Source organism: Bubalus bubalis, chromosome 8 (assembly GCF_019923935.1).
Source record: "Bubalus bubalis isolate 160015118507 breed Murrah chromosome 8, NDDB_SH_1, whole genome shotgun sequence".
NCBI lineage: Eukaryota > Metazoa > Chordata > Mammalia > Artiodactyla > Bovidae > Bubalus > Bubalus bubalis.
In genome coordinates, this window is record NC_059164.1 from 43,390,935 (window position 1) to 43,415,699 (window position 24,765).

The window sequence follows — 24,765 nt, forward strand, 5'->3', positions numbered from 1 at the left end:
TAATTGTGTAAGCAAGGTAGTTGCTTATGACTTTAATTTCTTTTTTATAGTTCCTCTACCCACATGTTGAAAGTTGCCCTCAACCAAAGAATCATCTGTTACTGCTTTCAGAAGAGAAATGTAAGTAAATCTTTAGGTGTTCTATAGGGACTTCATGAACAGCATATCTCCTAGTGAAGCATAGAATGTGAGGAAGCTTCTAACTGTCCACTCATCAATCCAAAAGTCCACTGACTTTGATGTCCATTGGAGACCTAGGACTCCTGTGGAAGGACTTTCTCTCTGCCTCACTTGTTCTCTTGGGTTCTGTCTCCATATGTGATGGGCTTCTGCAAATATGGATTTCCAGTTTGGCACATGGTAGAATGTTTGTAGAACAGTCATTTTTGTCTTCTTTAGCCCATACTTCTTTAGGATGTCTGTCACAGTTGAAACTATAATGTAAGGAGAGAGGCTTGGATGGACAGAGGGAACAGTATTAGAAGCTAGAAGAAATCCATGGCAGAACTCGAGGATACATAGTGACTTGGTCAAATTCAGGTAGAGGGAGATAAGATTGGGACATCCTTTAATGATGATTTCAAGTAGAAGGAGGGATAGAGAAAGGACAAAATTCACTGGTGCATCTTATCTAGGAAGCCGTCTTTCTTGTTATGAGGTGAAGCAGCTGGTTTGTAATTGGAGGGACAAGACTGAAGATTTGGTTTGTGTTCACTTCCGATGCTGCTACTGCTGCTACGTCGCATCAGTCGTTTCCAACTCTGTGCGACTCCATAGGCGGCAGCCCACAAGGCTCCCCCGTCCCTGGGATTCTCCAGGCAAGAACACTGGAGTGGGTTGCCATTTCCTTCTCCAGTGCACAAAAGTGAAAAGTGAAAGTGAAGTCGCTCAGTCATATCTGACTCTTAGCGACCCCATGGACTGCAGCCTACCAGGCTCCTCTGTCTATGGGATTTTCCAGGCAAGAGTACTGGAGTGCGTTGCCATTGCCCTCTCCAATCAGATCAGATTAGATCAGTCGCTCAGTCGTGTCCGACTCTTTGCGACCCCATGAATCGCAGCACGCCAGGCCTCCCTGTCCCTCACCAACTCCCGGAGTTCACTCAGACTCACGTCCATCGAGTCAATGATGCCATCCAGCCATCTCATCCTCTGTCGTCCCCTTCTCCTCCTGCCCCCAATCCCTCCCAGCATCAGAGTCTTTTCCAATGAGTCAACTGTTCGCATGAGGTGGCCAAAGTACTGGAGTTTCAGCTTCAGCATCTGGCCCAATTATGTATCTCACATTTTTGTAACTAGAACCAACAGAAGATACATATAGCTCAATGTAAACTGCTTACTGAGAAAAATGGTCCATCTATACATCAATAAAGTGCTTATAGTGTTCTGTTAATGACCCCTGTAAAAATACCCCCCCCAATATCTGGCATAATGAGTTTTCTATATGATGTTTTCATATTAAGAGGTATTTGGTATTTGGAAATTGAAGATAAACCCTGCCAAATGAGCCCTATATAAGACTGATGGTATTGAGGAGGGAAACACTTGTTCAGCTAACCCAGGGGAGTAGCAGAGTTAAATGCTTCAGGTGTTGTTGGTATTAAGAAGCAGAGTAAATGCTGGACTTGACACAGACTGTAAAGGGAGGGTGGAAAAAGGTGGGGTTTTGTTTTGAACCTTTCTTGTGAGATTGCCATCTGTGATAGCACTATTTTTCAGCCAATTGTTTAATGTGCTTTGCTTTTATATATTAAAAAAAAGTTCACAACTGTTGGGTGAAAAAAAGTACTCATATTTTTCATGAAGGTTAAGCTGTCTTTCTGTTTTCTTTTTTTTAAAAGATATTGAACAATTTCATATCCAAGTTGTCCAAGAAGATGGAAATCGAGTGGTAAATATTTGAAATTCCTTTTGCTTCAGAGTTTTTTCCCATAAAGAGTAACATTTCTAGACTATTAAGGATGTATTAATGTTATGGAAACATTCTACTTTATTTGGTGTCTTTCAAGTTATAGATTGGTTGTTGTAACATGTGAAATAATATAAGATACATGAAGGAGTTGATTATCTCCTTCATATCTATCTCACCGCCCACCCCCACCCCCAACCCCACCACGATCAGTCTCCTGAGATAACTGATGACAGCCTTGAGAGATGCTTCCACGCTTTGTACCTCACTCAGGGTTCGATGCACAGATACTGGGATTCAGTTGCTTTTACTAAAATAGATTCATAGTATAGATATTAATTTGCTGCCTTTGCTTTTGCTTAACATATCAGGGGTATCCCTGTAGGTTTCTAAACAGAGATACGATTTCTTTCTCTTAATTTGTATACATGTATACATAAGCATGCATAAAATAAATGAGATCATAACATATATACTGAGGTTCTATATAGTTCAGTTTTCTTTTCTTTTTTGCTTGTTTTCCACATCCCCCTTGACTCTTCACCTCTAACTTTTGTTCATAACCATGTGTATTGTGTATCTTTTCATACTTTTCTCCATACCTCTGTGTCTCACATCCCCACCCTGATACACCAAGAGGTTTGTTTATTATTCACTCTTTCCTTATTGAACTTTGTGGAATTACTGCCGAGCAACCTAGAGTAGCTTAGTGCATTGTCTTCAGAAATGCAAACGGTCCCTGGCATAGATGTACACAATTTTGTCACCATTCTTCCATGGATGTATATTCACTTGATTGCCTTTCCCCCCCTTTTATTTGTTTACATTACAAATCGTTTCAAATGTTTTTAACTTTACAGGTTTGGTACACATGTTTCTTTGAGTTAAACCCTCAGGGATGGATAAGGGGGTTGATGGTTATATGCATTTAATAAACTTCAACACATTTTGCCAGATTACTTTCCAGAAGACTTGTAACAATTTAGTTTTGCAAGCAAAATATAAAAGTACCCTTTCCCTATATCCATACCAATAATAGATGTGTTTCCCTTTTTAAAAAATCCAGTTTGATGGGTTTGTTACTGAGTGACTGAACTGAACTGAGCTGAACATTATTATTTGAGTTTGTATTTCCTTTAGTATTGTTGAGTTTGAACATTTTCTACACTTATTGGGTATGTGAATTTATTTTTCTGAAAATTGTTTAGTTATATTCTTGTGTATATTTTTGCTAGGTTGTCTTTTTTTCTTGACAGTTTTTGTGATGTCACTGATATTAAAATGATTTCCTTCAATATTTAAATGGTCTACATCAGAATACTCTTTCTCTGATTTTAATTTTAAATTCTGTGAACAAAATTGAAATGAGAAATGGCATTTGTTAATTGTGTATCTATGATCAAAAGCCTCAAATCAAGACGCCTGGCTGGGAAATGACGAGAAAGTGTGTGACTAGAGCTCTGGGCCCCAGATGGATGGGAGGGCAAAGATAAGGCCAATGGTTGGAAATGGTCAGGCCAGAGAGGAAGGACCAAGGTGCGAAATCCCAAAACCATCAATGAGGATTTGGAGATAGTTAAATAAACAGATTGGAGTCAGGAACTGGAAATGGACAGAGGACTGCTGGTGAGAAGAGGGGTTGGGAGTCGTGAGAGACATTGCTGGGAGAGTGAGGCCAGGAGGCACTTGTCAGAAGCCCAGGAAGGATTCTCCTGGCCAAGATGATACAACCCCAGCACACCGTCATCCACGTGTGCCCTTCTGTGAGGCACTGCTAAGATCCCTATAACAACCTATAACCCCTATAACAACCCTAACATCCCTATATAAAAGTGATGGTATTATATTTATCCCAGCATTTTCAGGGAACACAACAATGTAGACTTACACAGGTGAGGTAACTCTGGAGAGGGAAGAACTGCTATATGAACCTCGGTTGCCATCAGATGGAAACAAGATGGGTTTCCCAAAGAGTCAGATAAGTACCCTTAGATCTTTTTCCAGCAAATGTGATGGAACGAGGCAAACAGAAATAGAGGTGTATGATTCTGCTTGCCCTGTGTCTCCCTTGAGTTCCAACTTAGCCTCAGGGGAGAAATCCTGTTTGAGATTAGAGAGGGTTTAGGTACAAATATGGACCATTCTGATGGTCCATCAGACCGTCAAAAAAAGGTCCATCCCTTTTTTTCCTTATTCTCCTACATCAACTTGTCTTCATTCTTTACTTACCTGTTCCAGTATAGATAGCTTTTGCTTGTTGAGCATTTTGAGGAAAATGAACTCTGAATTCCTTGTATTACATTTAGCATTTCTTTCAGTTTACCCTTGCATACCTTATTTCCTTTCCCTTTATTTGACAAGTATTTCTTGAGTACTACTACATACTAGAAACAGTCAAGTCATTGAAAATATAAAGGTGCTGTAGAAGAGTGCATAATCATTGGAGTAGACTTATAGCATTAATTAAAGTATAAATGTGATAGAAGCATGCCAAAGTGACAGAAATACAGAGATGGGGAGCTTTGCCTTCATATTGGGAGGTGAAATTGGGCTTTGTACAGGAGGCAATGCCTCAACTGGATCTTGAAGGATGAATAATTAAGTATTGCTGAGAAATGGGCAGTATCATCATACTCATTGTAGAAGGTGGACGGGTAAGAACTATGACCAAAGCCACATGAAGTGTTTATGGCAGACCTAGGATTGTTGCCCAGTACTCCCCTCTCCTAGGCTTGAGTTTTCCCTTGTCCTCACAGTCGACCTTTGGTAGTAAAGCCCTCTAGACTGCAGATACTTGAGTGTGTTATGTCCAAAACAGGAAGCTTTGAATCTTCTATTTGCCTACCTGTCGATTTGTGATAGGTGTGGCCTTGGCTTCAACAGCCCCAGCCTGTCTGTCTAACTAAGAACAAGAATAAAATAGTTTATTGCAGAGTGTTGTGAAGAGCAAGTAATGAAATGATACCTTAAATCTTTTTTTGGAAAGAGTTTCCATGTGTATGTGTTGGAGGTAGGTGGCAACTAAAAATTAACTGTGGAAATATTTACATGTACTATAAAGATAGAATATTCAAAATAACTATGAAACCCAGATATGTTCTCCTTTAAAATAGTTATTTATTTCTAAAATCTCTTTGCCTCCTTAGGTAATTAAAAATTCTGGCCATCTCCCAAGAGAGAGAATAGCCGAAGATTTTGTTTGGGCTCAGTGGGATATGTCAGAGCAGAGATTATACTATATTTATCTGAAGGTAAAAACTAGTCCATTGGCTCTCTTTTTTTATGGGAGTGTTTTAATTTTGACATTATCATTATTGTAATTTATTAGTTACTTCATTTTCATTGAAGAGAGCAGTCAAAGTTTATTACAAAAAATGAAGATTTTCATTACTGTTTGCTTCTTTGTTGCTTCTTTTTCTCTCTCTCTCTTTAGTGTCTTTTTTTTCCCCTTAATTTGTCACTTACTCTGTTTTCTCTTTTAGAAATCAAGAAGTATCTTAAAATGCATCCAGTTTTATGCTGATGAGCACTTTAACTTAATGGTAAATCCGGAAAATGACTGGGCTATATGGTGAAATTTTATACCCATTTTGTGATTTGTGTGAAAGTCGCTCAGTCACGCCCGACTCTATGACCCTGTGGACTACACAGTCCATGGCATTCTCCAGGCCAGAATATTGGAGTGGGTAGCCTTTCCCTGAAAGATCTCCAGGGGATCTTCCCAACCCAGGGATCGAACCCAGGTCTCCCGCATTGCAGGTGGATTCTTTATCAGCTGAGCCACAAGAAGCCCTTCAGATCAGATCAGATCAGTCGCTCAGTCGTGTCCAACTCTTTGGGACCCCATGAATCGCAGCACGCCAGGCCTCCCTGTCCCTCACCAACTCCCGGAGTTCACTCAGACTCACGTCCATCGAGTCAGTGATGCCATCCAGCCATCTCATCCTCTGTCGTCCCCTTCTCCTCCTGCCCCCAATGCCTCCCAGCATCAGAGTCTTTTCCAGTGAGTCAACTCTTCGCATGAGGTGGCTAAAGTACTGGAGTTTCAGCTTTAGCATCATTCCTTCCAAAGAAATCCCAGGGCTGATCTCCTTCAGAATGGACTGGTTGGATATCCTTGCAGTCCAAGGGACTCTCAAGAGTCTTCTCCAACACCACAGTTCAAAAGCATCAATTCTTCAGCGCTCAGCCTTCTTCACAGTCCAGCTCTCACATCCATACATGACCACAGGAAAAACCATAGCCTTGACTAGACGGACCTTTGTTGGCAAAGTAATGTCTCTGCTTTTGAATATGCTATCTAGGTTGGTCATAACTTTCCTTCCAAGGAGTAAGCGTCTTTTAATTTCATGGCTGCAGTCACCATCTGCAGTGATTTTGGAGCCCAAAAAATAAAGTCTGACACTTTTTCCACTGTTTCCCCATCTATTTCCCATGAAGTGATGGGACCGGATGCCATGATCTTAGTTTTCTGAATGTTGAGCTTTAAGCCAACTTTTTCACTCTCCACTTTCACGTTCATCAAGAGGCTTTTGAGTTCCTCTTCACTACTTTTTAATGAAAGTTATCATAAAGAGCATTTTAGCATTCTCGATCATGTATTAATAGCTTGTATGAGCAAGTAAAATAGTTCCTGTCAGCTCAAAGCTTCAGCTTTATAGTAGATGCAATTAATATAGGTGATTAGAAGAGCACACACAGGGACTTTCTGCTAACTGAATGCTTCACAATAAAGAAACATGGTTAAGAATGAGGGTTTGTAGGAGGTAGTATTTAGTAGGAGGTAGTATGTGGCAACCCACTCCAGTATTCTTGCCTGGAGAATCCCACGGACGGGGGAGCCTGGTGGGCCACCGTCTATGGGGTCGTCGGACATTACTGAAGTGACTTAGCAGCAGCAGCAGCAGTATGTGGTAGGTGTGGCCAGTAGTACGTGACTACACGTCATTTGATCCAAAAGGATGTGTGAGGATGGTGGATTGAGTCTAAAGTCGATGAGAGGATATAGTTTAATTAGTAAAAATCTAGAATCACTCATGGAAAAGTATTTGGAGCGTAGTGAGAAGTATCATTATAGTGAGGAGTCATAAGTATCTTTATCTGTGATGGACAGAACATCATTCTTCCTGGCTAGGATTAATATTGCTGTCTAATGCAGATTGACATCATACCATTATAAGAATTTCATTTACTCCTCCTGCCCCCCCCCTTTTTTTGGACTCACACTCATTCTCTTTCTAAAGATACCATTCCCTACACAATCATCTGTGTCCTATAAAAGCCTACTCCTTCCAATTGACTTATTACACAACCCATCTACAGTAGTCAAATCTGAAGCAAAATCTTGATGTATATTTATGATTGTTAAATATACATCAAGCTTGTGATTTATGTAGACTCCAGAATATTCCCAGTGGACTTTCTCTATGTAGATTTGTGAAATAACCTCTGAAGATAATGCTCGTTAAAGGAGCTCTTCATCATTATGTAAGCACAGCGTCGTCAGGTTTGCTCTGGTTTCCAGAACTATCATCACTTAACTAATGTCATCTTTTGCTTTGTTATCACCTGATTTTTTGACAGTTTGAAGCACCCTTGGATATATCATTAAGTGACTCAGGATTCAAGTAGGTTACTCCTAAATTATTATTATTTTTTATAGACACTTCTGGACAGAATGATTATATTTAAACATAATCTGTGATATACTGCTAAAAGGATAATTTGATGTTCTGTTTATGTGAGGGAGTGTTTGTCATCTTTTCTGTTTCTGTTTCTATAGGGAATATAAGCAATGTTATCAAGTATGAACACAGGGTTTTTCCATGTAAAAGCAATCATATTGATTTTCTTAGCCATTTATTTCTATAGGGCATCTTCTTCTTTTTTTTTTTTTTTTTTGATATGTGGAAGTGCTCTGTAATTCAATAAAAAGATTCAGAGTCAGAGTCAGAGAGCTCTATGTTTAGAATGAAGCATCAGAACCCTTTTCTTGTTGCCATCAAAGAGGATGTCTCAGGTCAATCCACTTATAGCTCAGCTGAGTCTATTGCTTTCCCCCCCCGCCCTAGACTATTTTACATTTAGTAAAAACAGGAGATACTTTTGAAAAAATAGACTCAAAGCCATAAGTGCACAGAAGAAATTAAAGTCTTCCTGAATTAATGATAATTGCAAAATGCTACGTTTCACTAGCTTTATTTTATCATATATGAATATTCAGTTCTGTTTATTTTGAAATGTAGCATCATTATTTTAAAATTAGACAAAAGTTGAAATATTGTGTATCCTTTTCCCTATTGCCATTTATGTACCATGTATTTTAAAAAATTACTGTTTTTAAAAAAATAATTCTATTTATTTATTTTTTGGCTGTGTTGGGTCTTCATTGCTGTGTGGGCTTTCCTCTGGTTGTGGCAAGCGGGGACTACTCTCTAGTAGCTTCTCATTATGGTGGCTTCTCTTGTGGAACACGGACTCTAGGGCATGAAGGCTTCAGTGGTTGTGGCACAAGGGCTCAGTAGTCAGGGTTCCTGGGCTCTAGACCAGAAGCTCAGTATTTGTGGCACATGGATTTAGTTGCTGTCTGCAGTGTATGGGATCTTCCTGGACTAAGGATTGAAAATTTATTGTTTTAATTATTTATTTTAACAAAAAGACACGTTGTCTACTTAAATTTCTCAAAGACATGTGGATAAATTATAGTGGTTACTCACATCTTTTATGAGGGAACTTATTTGTAAATTCTTATCCTTTATGTTCTTAGACTTGTCAACTTTGGATATAGTGATCTTCAAGACAAAGAGGAATTATCCGAACACCTGACCTTATGTGTTTTTACCAACCATACAGGTAGAACCGGGTTGTATTTGTCAATTTACTTAGTGTTACTTGAGTTCCATATATTTAGCCGTTGTTCAGCTATATGGATCCTGAACATAAGTGATTATGTGGCTATTTACATACCAAATTAACTTCTCCACTGTAATTTTGTACATTTGCTGTCTGTGTAAAAGAAGCCACAGTCAAGCTATTGTTCTAAAAGTTTTTCTTTGTATTATTTCTCTAGTAGAGGGGCTGGGTTCATATTTAATCAAGCTACATTTTCTCACCTGCTTAATTGTAAAGAAATGACATACTTTTTGTGTCTGGCTTACTGATGTTGAAGTTCTAAAGCCATGCTATAACCTACTGAGCTGACAATCAAATCTTCACATACAAATTGTGAGTGTACAGTATTCCATCTCTTAAGACCTGTTTATTATAGATAGAAGAAATAGGGATGGGGGGAAATAATGCCTGAAAATGAGAGGAGAGGAGTATGATTACAGTCAATGAATCTCATGAAAAAACTGCTCATTAACTTTAATAATCATCTAAGTAATCAACTCTAATAACTAAATCTAATAGCCATATTTAATACTCCAACTTGAGTGGACAGTTACTATTAGAGTTAAGTAGTGCTTGGACTAAAATTACATTCATTTAAAGCCATATTATGTGGTATTCATTGATCTATCACTTATGGAGCATTAATAGAAAGTTAGTACTTAGTACGGATGTTGGTCATTAAGTGCACACATAGTATTTGAATAGAATCATGGTACATTTTATGAATGAGAATTATAGGGAGCCATGAGAGCATATAGTGGAGGTTTAATAGAAGATACTGTTATAGTATGTTCAAATATGTACAAGTATGTTTTACCTCAGCCAATGCATTCTTAGTCCTGAAAATTGCTTCCTTTTCCACCTCACTCTTTCAAAATGCAGCTCATAGTTTTCTCTCCATTTCGGGTCTCCTTCAAGCCCACAAGTCCCTCTATAAACCAGTCTCGGGGAATTTAGGGCAGGAAATAATATTTCCCTTGATACTTGAAGGATGTATGTGAGCTAAGAACAGGGTGACTAGTTGCAGAAGAGTGAGCAATAGGAAAAGTATTGGTAGAGAGATCTGAAGAGGTTGGCAGGGGCCAGGTCATGTAGGGCCTCGCAGACCATGGGAGGATTTTAGCAAGAGATGAGGGTGGCTTCTCTTATGTTGTTGGAAGAGGGTGTTTGCTATGACCAGTGTGTTCTCTTGGCAAAGCTCCATTAGCCTTTGCCCTGCTTCATTCTGTACTCCAAGGCCAAATTTGCCTGTTATTCCAGGTATATCTTGACTTCCTACTTTTGCATTCCAGTCCCCTATAATGAAAAGGACATTTTTCTTGGGTGTTAGTTCTAGAAGGTCTTGTAGGTCTTCATAGAACCATTCAGCTTCAGCTGCTTCAGCATTACTGGTCAGTGCATAGACTTGGATTACTGTGATATTGAATGGTTTGCCTTGGAAATGGCAGAGATCATTCTGTCGTTTTTGAGATTGCATCCAAGTACTGCATTTCAGACTCTTTTGTTGACTGTGATGGCTACTCAATTTCTTCTGAGGGATTCTTGCCCACAGTGCTAGATACAATGGTCATCTGAGTTAAATTCCCACAGTCCAGTCCATTTTAGTTCACTGATTCCTAAAATGTCGATGTTCACTCTTGCCATCTCCTGTTTGACCACCTCCAATTTGCCTTGATTCTTGGACCTAACATTCCAGGTTCCTATGCAATATTGCTCTTTACAGCTTCGGACTTTACTTACATCACCAGTCACATCCACAACTGTGTGTTGTTTTTGCTTTGGCTCTGTCTCTTCTTTCTGGAGTTATTTCTCCACTGATCTCCAGTACCATACTGGGCACCTACCGACCTGAGGAGTTCATCTTTCAGTCTCCTATCTTTTTGCCTTTTCTTACTGTTCATGGGGTTCTCAAGGCAAGAATATTAAAGTGGTTTACCATTCCCTTCTCCAGTGGACCACGTTTTGTCAGAATTCTCCACTATGACCCCTCCGTCTTGGGTAGCACTTGGGTAGCTCATAGTTTTTTTGACTTAGACAAGGCTGTGGTCCATGTGATCAGATTGGTTAGTTTTCTGTGATTGTGGTTTTCAGTCTGTCTGCCCTCTGATGGAGAAGGATAAGAGGCTTATGTAAGCTTCCTGATGGGAGGGACTTGACTGAGGTGGAAACTGGGTCTTGTTTTGATGGGCAGAGCCATACTCAGTAAATCTTTAATCCAATTTTCTGTCAATGGGTGGGACTGTGTTCCCTCCCTGTTATTTGGCCTGAGGCCAAACTATGGTGGAGGTAACAAAGATAATGGTGACCTCCTTCAAAAGGTCCCATGCACACACTGCTGCACTCAGTGCCCCCAGCCCTGCAGCAGGCCACAGCTGACCCACACCTATGCCAGAGACTCCTGGATACTCACACGCAAGTCTGGGTCAGTCTCTTGTGAGTCCATGGAATTCTCCAGGCCAGAATACTAGAGTGGATAGCCTTTCCCTTCTCCAGGGTATCTTCCCAACCCAGGGATCGAATCCAGGTCTCCCACATTGCAGGCAGATTCTTTACCAACTGAGCCATCAGGGAATCCCAAGAGAAGACACAAGAGAAGACTCTACACATGGACATCACCAGATGGTCAATACCGAAATCAGATTGATTATATTCTTTGCAGCCAAAGTTGGAGAAGCTCTATACAGTCAGCAAAAACAAGACTGGGAGCTGACTGTGACTCAGATCATGAACTCCTTATTGCCAAATTCAGACTTAAATTGAAGAAAGTAGCGAAAACCACTAGACTATTCAGGTATGACCTAAGTTGAATCCCTATGATTATACAGTGGAAGTGACAAATAGATTCAAGGGATTAGATCTGATAGACAGAGTGCCTGAAGAACTATGGATGGAGGTTCATGACATTGTACAGGAGGCAGGGATCAAGACCATCCTCAAGAAAAAGAAATGCAAAAAGGCAAAATGATTCTCTGAGGAGACCTTACAAATAGCTGTGAAAAGAAGAGAAGCCAAAGGCAAAAGGAGAAAAGGAAAGATATACCCATTTGAATGCAGAGTTCCAAAGAATAGCAAGGAGAGATAGGAAAGCCTTCCTCAGCGATCAATGCAAAGAAATAGAGGAAAACAACAGAATGGGAAAGGCTAGAGATCTCTTCAAGAAAATTAGAGATACTAAGGGAACATTTCATGCAAAGGTGGGCACAATAAAGGACAGAAATGGTATGGACCTAACAGAAGCAGAAGATATTAAGAAGAGGTGGCAAGAATACATAGAAACTACACAAAAAAGATCTTCATGACTGAGATAATCACGATGGTGTGATCACTCACCTAGAGCCAGACATCCTGGAATGTGAAGTCAAGTGGGCCTTAGGAAGCATCACTATGAACAAAGCTAGTGGAGATGATGGAATTCCAGTTGAGCTATTTCAAATCCTAGAAGATGATGCTGTGAAAGTGCTGCACTCAATATGCCAGCAAATTTGGAAAACTCAGCGGTGGCCACAGGACTAGAAAAGGTCAGTTTTCATTCTAATTCCAAAGAAAGACAATGACAAAGAATGCTCGAACTATTGTACAGTTGCACTCATCTCACACAAGTAAAGGGTCAAAAAAGGGAGGAGGTTTAGCAATTAGATCTGGACATAAATATACAAAGCTTATGTGGAACATCCAAAGAAAAAGGAAAGAGTATGGGGAGAGAAGAGGGAAACCAAGTGAGATGTTGTAGCAGCCAAGAGCCGAGGGGGTTTCATAAACAAGAGTGACTTTTAGTAGGTGGTGAGAAATGGAGCCCATTGGGTTATGGCTGCGTGGAAGTTACTGTGTGTGGTTTGTGCTGGGTGATTGAGGTAAAATCTTGATTGTGCTGGGTGAAATCTCATGTAAGAATTGAAAAATTATAGCAACATGTACATGCATAAGAGAGGCAGCAGCTGTATGGGGAAGTGGAATTGTGGGGGTATTATTTTTTGAGATGGTAGAGACTGTCGTATGTTTGAATGCTTATAGGATATTTAGTGGAAAAGAAAAGATGACAATATACAGCAGAGAGAAATAACTAATAGAGTGAATTTGCTTAGAAGGTGAGATGTAATGAGATCCAGAGTTCATGTGGTGCCCCCAGAGTTGGTTCTTCCCTGCTACTTACTTTAAATTTGTTGGATATAAATAATCATTTTAGGCTTTTATTCTGTAAAGATTGTATTCTGTTTTATTTTATTCCCATAGGAATTTCTCACAAATAGTAGTAGTTTATAAATAGGCTATCTATGACATATCTTAAGAAATGTTAGGTCAATTTTGCAAAAGATGTGAAAGAGCCTGTTTTTCCTTTCTCAGTGATGTCTAGGAGCCTTGCTTTTCACAGTCAACTTTGAAATAAAAAAAATAAGCCTGTTTCAAATGAGGTGCTTTCAGATTTAAGATGAAATAAACCAAGAGAAGCACCCTTTTTATTTTCAACTCATAAGTTGTCAGTTCATGTATTTCCCAAATTACTTTTCAAAAACAGCTTTTGGAACTTTGTGATTAAAACAAATACCTAGTTCAGCAAATGGAGAAAGGCGCAAATAGTCTAATCCCTATATGGCTCCCTCTATAATAAGAAGCTTAGTTTTCCACTAGTGTGGAGAACAGAAAACATGGTTCATGAAAGAAATGCCAACAGACTCAGGACCTTTTACAAACTCTACTTATTTCAACTATTGCATTCATGCTGATGCTGTAATAACGTTTGTTTTCAGTTGTTGCATATGGTCATTGAGAGTGCTTTGTCCTTTCACTGTCGCTTCTTACATTCTTGAAAGCATCGTGGCCCTGAATTTTCCTGCCCTCAGAAATGAAATCTGCTACCTTTCAGAGATTTCAAGGTTAAAATCTTGATGATGAAGCTGATCATAAGAGTTAGTGGTGGGCAAAAGTGCTCTGTTAATGTCAGACCACTGATATATTAGGATTATGAGTTCCTATAGTTTTTTTCTAATACATTTTTAACAATAAGAGGGTGAATCAGGGACTTTCTAAAGTCTTGAATGAAAGACTGCACACCCTATCTGAGTTGCTCAGTTGTGTCCGACTCTTTGCGAGCCCATGGACTATACCGTCCATGGAATTCTCCAGGCCAGAATACTGGAGTGGGTCAGTCAGTTCAGTCGCTTAGTCGTGTCAGACTCTTTGTGACCCCATGAACCACAGCATGCCGGGCCTCCCTATCCATCACCTGGATAGGGACTCCTGGAGTCCCTATCCAGACGTGCTGGAGTCTATCCAAACCCATGTCCATTGAGTTGGTGATGCCATCCAATCATCTCATCCTCTGTTGTCCCCTTCTCCTCCTGCTCTCAATCTTTCCCAACATCAGGGTCTTTTCAAATGAATCAGCTCTTCACATCAGGTGGCCAAAGTATTGGAGTTTCAGCTTCAACATCAATCCTTCCAATGAACACCCAGGACTGATCTCCTTTAGGATGGACTGGTTGGATCTCCTTGCAGTCCAAGGCACTCTCAAGAGTCTTCTCCAACACCACAATTCAAAAGCATCAATTCTTCGGCGCTCAGCTTCCTATATAGTCCAACTCTCACATCCATACATGACTACTGGAAAAACCATAGCCTTGACTAGACGGACCTTTGTTGGCAAAGTAATGTCTCTGCTTTTTAATATGCTGTCTAGGTTGGTCATAACTTTCCTTCCAAGGAGTAAGCGTCTTTTAATTTCATGGCTGCAGTCACCATCTGCAGTGATTTTGGAGCCCCCAAAAATAAAGTCAGCCACTGTTTCCCCATCTATTTGCCATGAAGTGATGGGACTGGATGCCATGATCTTAGTTTTCTGAATGTTGAGCTTTAAGCCAATTTTTTCACTCTCCTCTTTCACTTTCATCAAGAGATTCTTTAGTTCTTCACTTTCTGCCATAAGGGTGGTATCATCTGAACATCTGAGGTTATTGATATTTCTCCCGGCAATCTTGATTCCAGCTTGTGCTTCTTCCAGCCCAGCATTTCTCATGATGTATTCTGCATAGAAGTTAAATAAGCAGGGTGACAATATACAGACTTGATGTACTCCTTTTCCTATTTGGAACCAGTCTGTTGTTCCATGTCCAGTTCTAACTGTTGCTCCTGACCTGCACACAGGTTTCTCAAGAGGCAGGTCAGGTGGTCTGGTATTCCCATCTCTTTCAGAATTTTCCAGTTTGTTGTGATCCACACAGTCAAAGGCTTTGGCATAGTCAATAAAGCAGAAATAGATATTTTTCTGGAACTCTCTTGCTTTATTTATGATCCAGCTGGCAATTTGATCTCTAGTTCCTCTGCCTTTTCTAAATCCATCTTGAACATCTGGAAGCTCACGGTTCATGTATTGCTGAAGCCTGGCTTGGAGAATTTTGAGCATTACTTTGCTAGTGTGTGAGATGAGTGCAATTGTACGGTAGTTTGAGCATTCTTTGGCATTGCCTTTCTTTGGGATTGGAATGAAAACTGACCTTTTCCAGTCCTGTGGCCACTGCTGAGTTTTCCCAATTTGCTGACATATTGAGTGCAGCACTTTCACAGCATCATCTTTTAAGACTTGAAATAGCTCAACTGGAATTCCATCACCTCCACTACCTTTGTTCATAGTGATGCTTTCTAAGGCCCACTTGACTTCACATTCCAGGATGTCTGGCTTTAGGTGAGTGTGAGTGATCACACCATCGTGATTATCTTTGTCGTGAAGATCTTTTTTGTACAGTTTTTCTGTGTATTCTTGCCACCTCTTCTTAATATCTTCTGCTTCTGTTAGGTCCATACCATTTCTGTCCTTATTGAGCCCATCTTTGCATGAAATGTTCCCTTGGTATCTCTAATTTTCTTGAAGAGATCTCTAGTCTTTCCCATTCTGTTGTTTTCCTCTATTTCTTTGCATTGATCGCTGACAGGGATCAAACCCAGGTCTCCTGCATTGTGGACGGATTCTTTACCAGTTGAGACACCAGGGAAGCCCAGGAATACTGGAGTGGGTAGCCTACCCCTTCTCCAGGGGTCTTCCCAACCCAGGAATCGAACCAGGATCTCCTGCACTGCAGGCGGATTCTTTACCAGCTGAGCTACCAGAGAAGCCCAAATCAGGGACTTTCTAAAGCACTGAAGGAAAGACTGCACTCTCTATCTTGAGAGTCAACCCTGAAGTGGTACTTAGAATGCTCTGTGTGTTCTGAGTCTGTAGTGGCTGTAATTCTTTCTTGTGCACCACCTACTGGGAGGTGGTGAGGGGTGAAAAGTGTAACTTCTCCGTCCTGCACATTTAATTGTAAGAGTTGCCCTTCACAAGTTCCCAGAATTAGGCCTCTGTTTAGCATTTTATAGAGCTTTTTACAATGAGATAATTTCCCTTGGAAAACTTTGTCCATAATAGCTTTCATTGTCCAAATGGTTTCCCCCAGGCTAGCCAACTTTGAGATATTATCTTCATCATTGATGAATATTCATTAAACATCTCTGGATACACCATTAAGAGCATGCTTCCCCCCCCCCCCCCCCAAACTCTGACTTCCCTCAACTCATAAATAGCAGCAAAATTATTCTGGAATAATAATAATAGCAGCTAACCTTTATGACTACATATAACTTTTTTGCCAGAGCTTTATACATATTATCTCATTTAACACTCATATTAGAACCATATGAAGGAGGTGCTATGTTTTCTTTATTTACAGATGAAGAAACTGAGGCTTAGAGATTTCAATTAATATGATTCAGGCAAATTTAAAAAATACTGATGCCTGAGTATCAGCCCCAGAGATTCTGATTTAGTGGTCTCAAATGGAGCCTAGGTATCTGTGAACTCAGGAAGCTTTAATGTGCTTTCAGAGGTGAGAACCAGTGCTCCAGAGTTGTGTTGTCCAGTATGGTAGCCACTAGCCATGTGCAGCTATTTAAGTTGTTAAAATCAAATAAAATTTAAAAGGAGTTTGTCAGTCACAGTAGCTGTCTTTTAAATGCTCAGTAGTCACATGTGGCTCATAGCTACCAGATTTAGAACCAGATTTAGAACATTGACGCTATCAGAGAAAATTCTAGGAGCGGGACAGGTTTGCAGAGCCTGTGCACAGTCCATTTCCCCTTGCTGTGTCTTTTTCCCCTCTTTGGGATTGAGAAGGGTGACTAAGCTACAACCTGTTTGGAGATACTTGCTATGAAATCTAATATGGCTTTCAGTGTATGTTTTTACGTAAGTTTATTCTACATCTCATGTTAACTTTCTTCAAAACAAGGAAAACAATAACCTCGATTCTCTAAAGAATGGTGTGTAGAGATTTTTTTTCTAGAATGCAGATTATAATCTTCCTTATATTGTTTACATTTCATGCTCATTCCTCAGGACAGATTCCTAAAAGAACAATTGCTGGGTCAACAGGTGTGAATATATTTCATTCTGTGCAAAACTGTTTTTCAGAGAGGTTGTACTAGTTCACCTTTTCATTACTGTTATTTGAGATTGTTCTTCCATTGGCAGAATTGATTATAATTTTTAAAACTTTGTTAATTTTTAAGGGAAAATGTGGTACCTTATTTTAATTCTTATTTCTTTATTGTCAGACAGAGGCTGAAGTTTTATCTGTCTGCTAAAAATGTCTTTGTCCTTGTGATCATAAAACATAAAAGAACAGGATAAACCAATAGGTTTACATTCTATAGTAAACATATAGAATGTTTACTATATGAAAGTATTCAAAGTGGTACATGGGACTTTGGTAACTTTTAATTACTATTTTTGTTTATGCTTTAGTATAGCATTATTTTACTCTTAGTGAGTCTGCTGTAGTTTTAAATAAAGGTATTATTGTGTGGTCATTAAGCATAATGGTAATTTAAAATCTAATAGAATTGTTACCTTTTTTAATCTGATAAAGTTATTCTTTTTGTCATTTCATGTTGAAAATATTGCAATAAAATGAATTTCTAACAATATATTGCAATCTTAAAAATCATTAAAAGAGTCAAAACTGATAAATATTATAACAGAATGCTTAAATATGTCCTGAAATAGCCTTCTTAGGGAAAATGGACCTTTTTTCCCTACCATGATTTTTAACAAAGGAACTCTAGTGGAGTATGGTAGAGGAAATGATTCACTGAAGTAGAATAATAATAGAGTTCACATAGCTAGTTAATATTCACTCTGGGACTAGAACCAGATTTGTCAAGTTCCTTTCCACCCTAGAAATCTCCTATTTCAGGTGATCACATAAATGCTAGCATTAGAATAGAAGTATCCATTTTAGCATAATGCCGTCATTTGTAAGTCATTGATGAATTTACCCAGATAAACAGGTGGCAGCAGCTGCTGGACGTAATGGACAGTTTTACACATTGAAGTGGGTGGGCAGGCTGAGGTTGTTCTGAAGTGGTGGGCTAAGTGAAGGCGGTCAGGGCTCATCTGGAAAAACCAGTCTATCCCAGGAGCTCTCCTTTGACCTTGGGCCATGGACCTCAGTGACCTAAATACAGGTGGGAACAGGCTCACACACCACTCGCTCTCATTGCCTCAGTTTGCCTTCCATTGTAAATAAATAATAAGACTGGAAACTTTCTGTAAGAAGGAGACATATTTTTGATTAACTGGGGTCCATAGCTATTAGTAATGGCTGGAGAACAAACTTAAAAAGAGCACAGGGGAGGATATGTATATAAGGAGAATCTCATGAAGCTTTGTAAACTTCTCTAGACTCCCATAATTTCATATATGGAAGTCTCTCTTCATTTTCCTAGCCTTCAATAGTCTACACAATACATTGCATATAGTGTGTGGTGAGTAATTGTTGAATTGAAATTTCTTAGCAACATGTTAATAGTTAATTTCTAGAATTTGGGAATAATCTATGAGGTAAATTGAGGCAGAACATCTAAAGGAATGGCAGTAAGGATAAGTAGCTTAGGAAACTTTATTTGTCGGTGATTCTTTTAAGCTTTACTAAATACTTTCTTCCTTCTAGGAAGTTTGTGTGTATGTTACTGCCCGAACTTTGACTCTTGGGAACAAATCACATATTCAGTGTTTTACTTTCATAAAGGTATTTTTCATTTATTCTTTTTTTTAACATAATCATTTTTTCCAAATAGCAAAGTATATAGATTTTAAAGTTTTATTACCTTATAACAAATTTGATCAGTACATCATATATCTGTGTACCTATATAATACATATTTCCTAAAGAAATTTATGAATGATGAGTGTTGTTAGCTAGTTATTTTTAAAATAATATTGTGTGATATATATTTTTTCCTGACCTATATCTTTTTACCAGGCCTATAGACCAATGCAAAGGGATGTATTTGCTGATGGTGTGTTTTTGATTTTTATATTATTACTAATTGAAAGGTACCTATAGATTTAGCTTACAAAGGTACATAAGGTTTTAGTTAAATAAGTTTCTACCATCTTAGACTTTAACAGCTCTTAGACCTAAGATAGATTTATTTCATTTCATAACATCTGTGGCCCAAGAAATTGATATATCAATAGTCAGCCTGGAGGACAGGAGTAAAGTGTCCAATCTTTTCTAGGTCTGTAGTTGACATCAGAGTGCCCTTTAATAGTTTTAAAATTGACTTTTAATAGTTTTAGCCTGAACCATGCTAAAGAGTATTTATTCTGCTTGTTTAATTGCTTAAAATTAGTAGTTATATAATAATACTGTGGGTAGACTTAAAATTATTTAAAATTAGGGTTTTCGAAAGAAACTATGCCAGGTCACACGAGATTTTATTCTGCCTAATGTTACATTCAGAAGTTAGAGATCAAAGTAAAAAATGTTTAATAACTTAATAATGAAGAAAACAGAAGAAAATTCAGAAGACCTATATGCATGCTTTAATAATACAAGTTTGATATTTGTGGAACATTTTAATACCTTTTTCAAATGGTTAATAATTAAAGTCAGTAAATAGAACTTTTCTGAAAGTCGTACTAAGAGCTAATAACCATGATTAAGAGTTAGAAGAATGGAAAGTGAAGCCCAGTACTAGCCTGAGTGTACTAGATAAACACCCTCTCTGACTCACAGTGGGCTTCCTCAGTGATTCAGAGAAGCCTTCAAGGGCCTTAATGACCACAAGAGTGTGGCAGTGAGCCTAGAGGCAGGAGGGCCAAAGAGCCACCTGGTCTGCTCCATCTCTTGGATTCTTAAGTCAAGTTCCTCAGATCCTTCTGTCCCAGCACAACCCACCTTTTAAGCTCTAAGATTATGTGTAAGCCCAGAACAACTATTGGCTTGTGACTCCACTCAGGTGATCCATCTTCAGTGCTGGCTTCTGGAGAATGAGGGGGGAACCATGAGCTCTAGGACTCTGAAGATACTTGCTTTGTCAGTTTCACAGTTACTCAGTGTGGAGAGTATGATGTGTAGTCATTGCCTTGGGTGGAATTGCAGCTCTTTGTTTCTTAACATCCTTTCTCTGGCTTGGTGTTCTCTCCACAGGGCACAGCAAAACCTTCACTACTACTCTTGGGAGTGTTGACTCACATGTGACAAAGGGCATTACTTTTCTCAACCTTGGTGAGTGAGCAGCATATGTCTCTCTCTGCTCTGACCTTTCCTTCTGGTACATGTTAGGCCTTGTTTTTTCTTTGCACCCCATTTTCTCATGCCTCTTTGGGACTCAGGTTGTGATGACTATGACTGACCTTTTTGAAGCCAGATAGGGGAAGGTTTTCTCTGGATACACCCCTACCACCACCAAAATGAGCTTTTTGAAAGGCGGGATGGTGCAGGGAGAATGTATCTCCCTTCTTAGAACCTAGGATGTCAGTGTTCCTGTGTTTTTAGTAGCAATCCTAAAAGATCATTTGTTAGTATAAAAATGATGATAGTGAATGAGATGTTTCTTAAAAGCCTATGAGAAATAATACATCATGTTGTCCCTTGATTTTAGAGACAAAAACCTGTGAGAAATCATCTGTTCCCTGTTACTAATTGCTAAAAACTTCTGAGTCCCATAAATCATTTATAGATAGATCAGCTTGAGTGAGTTGTTTTTCACTGAGTAAATATGGTAAAGGGAACTTGAGTATTAAACTTAAATACATTAAGTGAAAAAAAAAATATTAAGTGAGTCTATAATGAAGCCAATAAAGAAGGGATTTATTGTGGCTCCCAGTGGAAAGCTGCTTTTCCATGACAGTTGGGATGAGTGGGCACAAACCGATTGGTTAGTACAAGACTAAACAGAACTATTGCTTGCCTGCATATGGGACATGGCACAGTATTTTTAAAAGAAAAACTTCAGGTTTAGAGTAGATGGGTTCTTTAATATTTTCTTTATCCCTGTTTCCCAGTTTGCCTACTATCATGGCAAAAGCTTGTAAAGGAACTGGGCAAAGAAAGAACCAAAACGATAAGAAAGTTTATAATTTTTTTTTTATCTTTTAAATTGAAGTGTAATTAACTCACAATATTATATTAATTTCAGGTGCACAACAGTGATTCATTACTTTATAGATTATACTCCACTTAAAGTTATTACAAAATAATGGCTATGTTTCCTTGTCTGTAAAATATATCTTTGTAGCTTATTTACTTTCTACCTCTTAATCTCCTACCCTTATTTTGCCCTTATTCTCTCTCCTCACTGGTAACCACTAATCTGTTCTCTGTAAGTCTGCTTTTGCTTTGTTATAGATAATTGTTTTATTTTTTTAGATTCTTCATATAAGTGATACAGAATATTTCTTACTTCTCTATCTGACTTATTTCACTAAGCATAATACTCTCTAGGTCTATCCACACTGTTGCAAAAAAAAAGATTTTTATTTTGAATGATACTGTTGATGAGGGGAGATATCCTATGCTAAGTGGGCCAATATGTGGCAGTTTTTAATATGAGCTCTGAACCTGTGGGAAATTGTTTTTGAGAGGCCTGATTCTACTGTATCCTGTGGTAAGAGAGATAAATATAAGATTTCCTGGGTCTGAGACTTGATTCTTATCAGCAAAGCTATAGCAGTATCCCATCTCTAGAGTGATGTGGGAAACTTTCCGTTAAAAAAACTTCCCATTTTGCAAGGTCAAATGTATGCTTCCTTTTTTTTTTTTTTTTTTTTAACCCCTAGGAATGACTCTTCATAGGGACAGCCATGATTTAATCTATGATCTTTAGAGTGTGGAGAGTGCAAAAATAGTAGAGCTTATTGTAAAAATAGGCTATCTTACATAACTTGTCTTTCTTTCTTGAAACAGATTTTGTTACATAGGCACAAGTTTGTACCCAAGATTAAAACTATTCTAGAGGTGACTTTTATGACAACAGTATTGCTTTTTGAGTGAGGTCTTTTTGCAATTTATCGCATGTAATTTCCCTGAAGTGTCACCCTGTTAGAAGGAGCTTATATTGATTTAAATATTAAAGAATAGAGTTTTGAGGGAAGTTTTTCATGAACCCCAAACCACCTCTATATAAGAGAGATATATTTATACATTAAAAAACTGTCTTTTCTCAATTAACACTATATTCTAAGTGTTTTGCTTAAGTTCTCTTCATCTTTACAGCAGTTTTTCTTGGTGATGTTATCCCTACTTTCAGTTCAGTTCAGTTCAGTCACTCAGTCATGTCCAACTCTTTGCAACCCCATGGACTGCAACATGCCAGGCCTCCCTGTCCATCACCAACTCCCGAAGTTTACTCAAACTCATGTCCATTGAGTCAGTGATGCCATCCAACCATCTCATCCTCTGTCGTCCCCATCTCCTCCCACCTTCAATCTTTCCCAGCATCAGGGTCTTTTCAAATGAGTCAGTTGTTTGCATCAGGTGGCCACTTAAAGTATTGGAGTTTCAGCTTCAACATCAGTCTTTCCAGTGAATATTCAGGACTGATCTCCTTTAGGATGGACTGATTGGATCTCCTTGCAGTCCAAGGGACTCTCAAGAGTCTTCTCCAACACCGCAGTTCAAAAGCATCAATTTTTTGGTGCTCAGCTTTCTTTATAATCCAACTCTCACATCCATACATGACTACTAGAAAAACCATAGCCTTGACTAGACGGATCTTTATTGACAAAGTAATGTCTCTGCTTTTTAATATGCTGTCTAGGTTGGTCATAACTTTTCTTCCAAGGAGCAAGTGTCTTTTAATTTCATGGCTGCAGTCACTATCTGCAGTGATTTTGGAGCCCCCCAAAATAAAGTCAGCCACTGTTTCCACTTTTTCTTCATCTATTAGCCATGAAGTAATGGGACTGGATGCCATGATCTTAGTTTTCTGAATGTTGATAGCTCAGTTGGTAAAGAATCCCTACTTTACAGATAATGAAACTGAAACTCAGAAAGTCTGTGTTGTGTACTCAAACTTCTTTTAGTGTCTCTTATCGGGGGCACTGCTTCCCTTGTGGCTCAGCTGGTAAAGAATCCACCTGCAATGTGGGAGACCTGGGTTCAACCCCTGTGTTGGGAAGATCCCCGAAGATCTTATATTAGTTTATTGCTACAATAAGAAATCACCACAATTTTAGCCCTTAAATAAACAACACATTGTCTTGTGGTTCTGGAGGTCAAAATTCTAAAATGAGCAAGTCTTAGGGCATCAAGGTAGGGGTAGAAATGGTTCCTTCTGGAGATTTCAGGGAAGAGTTGACTCTTTGCCTCCTCCAGCATCTAAAGGCTAGCATCTCTTGGCTTGTGATCACATCACTCCAGTCTCTTTCATCATCTTATAGTCTTCTCTTCTGTAGTCAGATCTTCCTCTTCTTCCTTATAAAACCATTTGTGATTACATTGGGTCCAACTGGGTAATGCAGGATACTCCTATCTCAAGATCCTTAATCACAACTTCAAGGTCTCCTTTATCACTTGAGGTGACATATTCATAGGCTCTGGGGATTACCACATGAACATCTTTGGGATGGTCAGCCTACCACAGGTGCTACTGACACTTTTGATGAGACAGTAACTTTTGTGTGCACACTGAGGGATTTGACATTCTTGGAGCCCACTCATTCATCAAATGGCCGTGTAAATCTCCCCTCTGCCTCAATAATTGTGACAGCTTAGAACACCCTCATGTATTTCCAAACGCCCCCTTTCCCAGGGACATAGTACTACCTTAGTTAATTGGTTAAGTAAGTGGTAGAATGAGGAGTTAATTTAGGTCACGATGTCTTTCCATTGTGCCCTACCGTATCATGATTTGTGTTTTTCTACTTAAGTGCTGCCATAATGATAACATCGCAACCACTTATGCTAAGTACTTTAACATCACTTAATCCACAGTGACTTGAAAGGACAGTCATAAGTCAACTATTTAGAGTTTTACATCCTCAGAATGCCTTTTATGCAAATAATTATCAGCATGTATTTCTTTACTTCTTAGGGAGAAAAACGAGTCTAGCTGGTTCGCTTATATTAATAATCTAAATGCTTCATCTGTATGAAATTCACTCCTACTATATGAATTTTTCTGTTTTTCTAAGATCCTAGAAAAATTATTGGCAAGGACTACTTCTATCCTGACCCCTTCTCCAGAAACCTATTTTGTATACCTTGCCTCAATCCGTATACAAAAATCCTGTTCTTTGTACAAAAATATCTTATGAAGGGACTGTGAAGGTGTGAATTCTAGGCAGCTTGTTATGCAAGGAATCAAATTAGTACATCATTAAGTGTCAGAATGCCTACAGAGATTGTTTTGATGAATATCAGTTTGAAGGTTCTTTAGAGAAAATGCTGCTGCTGACGATAATGGTGACAATGAGCAGTGGACAAACATAAGAAACTAAATTTTAGAACTTCCCTCACATGTCAGAAATTATGAAGGAAATTCCCATGATAAACTATTTCCAGCCTGTCATATTAAGGAATAATTCATGTTGCTGGATATTTTTTTAATTCTGATTTGTTCTCAGAGTTCATTCAGATTTATATAAAGCCACAATTCATAAACAAAATTACAGATATAAATTAAGATAACCATAGCTAAATATCTGA

At 38.8% G+C, this 24,765-nt stretch overlaps 1 protein-coding gene across 2 annotated transcripts in view; it reads left to right on the top strand.

Annotated features, from left to right (window-relative positions):
- Positions 1-24,765, top strand: part of LOC102396228 (gamma-secretase activating protein) — a 97,275-nt gene that overhangs the window by 23,658 nt on the left and 48,852 nt on the right. For both annotated transcript variants that reach the window (XM_006049867.4, XM_044946582.2), the window contains 8 exons: positions 51-120; positions 1,842-1,891; positions 5,056-5,160; positions 5,392-5,451; positions 7,493-7,536; positions 8,676-8,761; positions 18,781-18,858; positions 20,266-20,343. In XM_006049867.4, the coding sequence (XP_006049929.2) occupies positions 51-120; positions 1,842-1,891; positions 5,056-5,160; positions 5,392-5,451; positions 7,493-7,536; positions 8,676-8,761; positions 18,781-18,858; positions 20,266-20,343 (571 nt within the window). The remainder of the gene's footprint in view (positions 1-50; positions 121-1,841; positions 1,892-5,055; positions 5,161-5,391; positions 5,452-7,492; positions 7,537-8,675; positions 8,762-18,780; positions 18,859-20,265; positions 20,344-24,765) is intronic.